This window comes from Phanerochaete carnosa (assembly GCF_000300595.1).
Source record: "Phanerochaete carnosa HHB-10118-sp unplaced genomic scaffold PHACAscaffold_1059, whole genome shotgun sequence".
In the NCBI taxonomy this organism is placed as follows: domain Eukaryota; kingdom Fungi; phylum Basidiomycota; class Agaricomycetes; order Polyporales; family Phanerochaetaceae; genus Phanerochaete; species Phanerochaete carnosa.
Window position 1 is genome coordinate 1 of NW_006768686.1, and position 2,111 is coordinate 2,111.

Consider the following 2,111-nt stretch of genomic DNA (forward strand, 5'->3'; position numbering starts at 1 on the left):
CCTAACCTGCAATGCAGCCTATAGCTTCTTTTTTCATGGTCATTTTTGTGCCTCTGTCAGCTAAATATATTTACTAATTAGCCTTGTGTGAAGTCCTCAAGCACGAGGACAACAGCAGGCGAAACCATGATCCACCCAACCTTGAAGCACAGCTTGCACACAGAGATGCAGTGCAGGTTGCACCGTCTGGTTCTTTGGGCAATGCGCTTGGCAGGGTTCGACAGCGCGGCGTCATCGTTGAGTGCAGGCGTCGATATACCGGAGGGCGTCCCCGGAGTGTGCAGTTGCGGGAAAGATGCGTCATCTCCGGAGGGAATCAGCTTCTCCCGGGACGCCACGCTCGCACTCGCTTGTGGCTTCTTCGACTTGGACTTTTTCGTGGTTACAAAGCGAATGACGGTGTACAACTAGCGTGTGATACGCAGTCAGTTTTAGCAACCTCGTAGGCATGACTTCTACGCACCCATTTATTGTCCAATGCTGTCATACTCATGTGCATCTCATAGTGCGCCAGAATAGGGATTTCACGGATGAACTTAACGTGAGTCGTTATGTGAAGGGGGCGTAAACGACACGGGCGCACCAGATTGCGATGCAGCACGTACCTCCTAAAGACATCCATCCTCCCGCCCGGAAGAACATAGGACATATCTTCAGTGCAGCACAGAAGCGCCCAGCGTCGAGTTGCTAGCGTCTCCCATCTTTCCTTGCGGCTGCTTGCTAATTTCTGAGAATATTCAATGCGCAAGGGGGTGGACGAGACGGCAGTGGATGCGTTGTACTACAGTGGTCCGATCCCGGTTTTATACGTGTGTATCTCACAATAAACTCCAGAGATGCCAAAGAAATGGCAAAAGGAGCGAATGAAAGGAGTAGACTGGGGCTTGATGACGTACAAACACACCAGGCCAATGCTCGTTCAATCTTTGATGAACTCGCACGATGTAATTCCTGCCGAAAACGACGGCGCGTCGTATTGTACATGTTTTATATAACTTTCCTCTACACACCGTAGCGAATGAGAAAACCATACAGTCGAGAATCGCAAACAACACACCTTAGTTCTATTCAAATTCCCACCCATTCGTCGACCTTCTCCCACACATTCCGGATCTCTTCGTCCCACTCCTCGCGCTTCGCCGCACAGCATTCCTTGCACACGCCTCTGTCCTCCCAGCGCACCGCTTGTATCTTCCTCAGAGTCTCGATAGGGCGACAGAGCCCATTGTCCATCAAGGCCGGCGAGATTACATCTGGCATCCACGCTTCCGCAAATACGTCCGTGCATGTCATGTGTCCCGCTGTCGCAACCGTAAAGAGGATGGGTGTGAAATGGGTGATGAGATGCTCCTGCAGCACTGCACAGCGGTCCGTGACCGATCTTGGAAGCGACGGATGCGTCGAGTCGGGCTCAAAATGAGAAGTCGTAGCGACGCTGTAGTATAGTGCCTTTCGTACCTGCGGCAGGAGGTCAGCAGACCATCTGCGTAGTCTCGTATGCGCCACGCACCGATGGGATGTCGTGTTCCACTGCAAGGCCCAATGCCTCTTCTGGATTTTCTGGCGTGATGAAGTTCACGATCCCTGGTTCCGGTTCTAGGAGCATGCGAAACCGTTCACGGGCGAGGATGTGGATAGTGGGGAATCTGAGGGACTTGTCAGATGTTACGCGTAGCAAAGATGATACCGCGGATAGTGGAGCAGAGTCTATTGGTCTTGTAAAGGTGTAGTGATGTCACGGAGCGCAAAAGAGCCAGAGCAGGGGATAAGATGGTGCAGACGATACAGGCGAGCAGTAGGACGTACACATCGTGATACAGGTGCTCCAGCAAAGCTGTAAAGTCTCTTGGGGTCGCCAAGCCTTCTGATATCTCGACCGTTGGCGGGTCTCTAGTTTCGGCTCTTGTGCTTTGCGAGACAGGCAGCGACTCAAAGATAGAGGAGTGCCTGCTTAAGAGGGATTTGTGAAGTCTGAAGCGTTCCCTTGCAACTGCAATGATGATGGAACCATCGTCAAACCAAAACGCGGATGGCTGCGACGAGGTGCGCGCGCGTTCGTGGTCTATGGAAGAAGATGCCGGAAGGACGTCGTTGGCCATGGTTGAGATCGA

General features: G+C 52.4%; 2 protein-coding genes across 2 annotated transcripts; one reads left to right on the forward strand and one right to left on the reverse strand.

The window, feature by feature from the left end:
* Nucleotides 1-52: 52 nt before the first annotated feature.
* PHACADRAFT_266584 (uncharacterized protein) lies at nt 53-413 on the forward strand (the record flags this gene model as incomplete). The annotated part of the gene is made up of 1 exon (XM_007403354.1): nt 53-413. Exon 1 carries the CDS (start codon nt 127-129, stop codon nt 409-411), a length of 285 nt encoding a protein of 94 aa, XP_007403416.1. The 5' UTR covers nt 53-126.
* Nucleotides 414-1,051: 638 nt separating this feature from the next.
* PHACADRAFT_132637 (uncharacterized protein) lies at nt 1,052-2,099 on the reverse strand (the record flags this gene model as incomplete). The annotated part of the gene is made up of 3 exons (XM_007403355.1): nt 1,052-1,458; nt 1,511-1,715; nt 1,807-2,099. 3 exons carry the CDS (start codon nt 2,097-2,099, stop codon nt 1,069-1,071), a joined length of 888 nt encoding a protein of 295 aa, XP_007403417.1. The 3' UTR covers nt 1,052-1,068.
* Nucleotides 2,100-2,111: the final 12 nt, after the last annotated feature.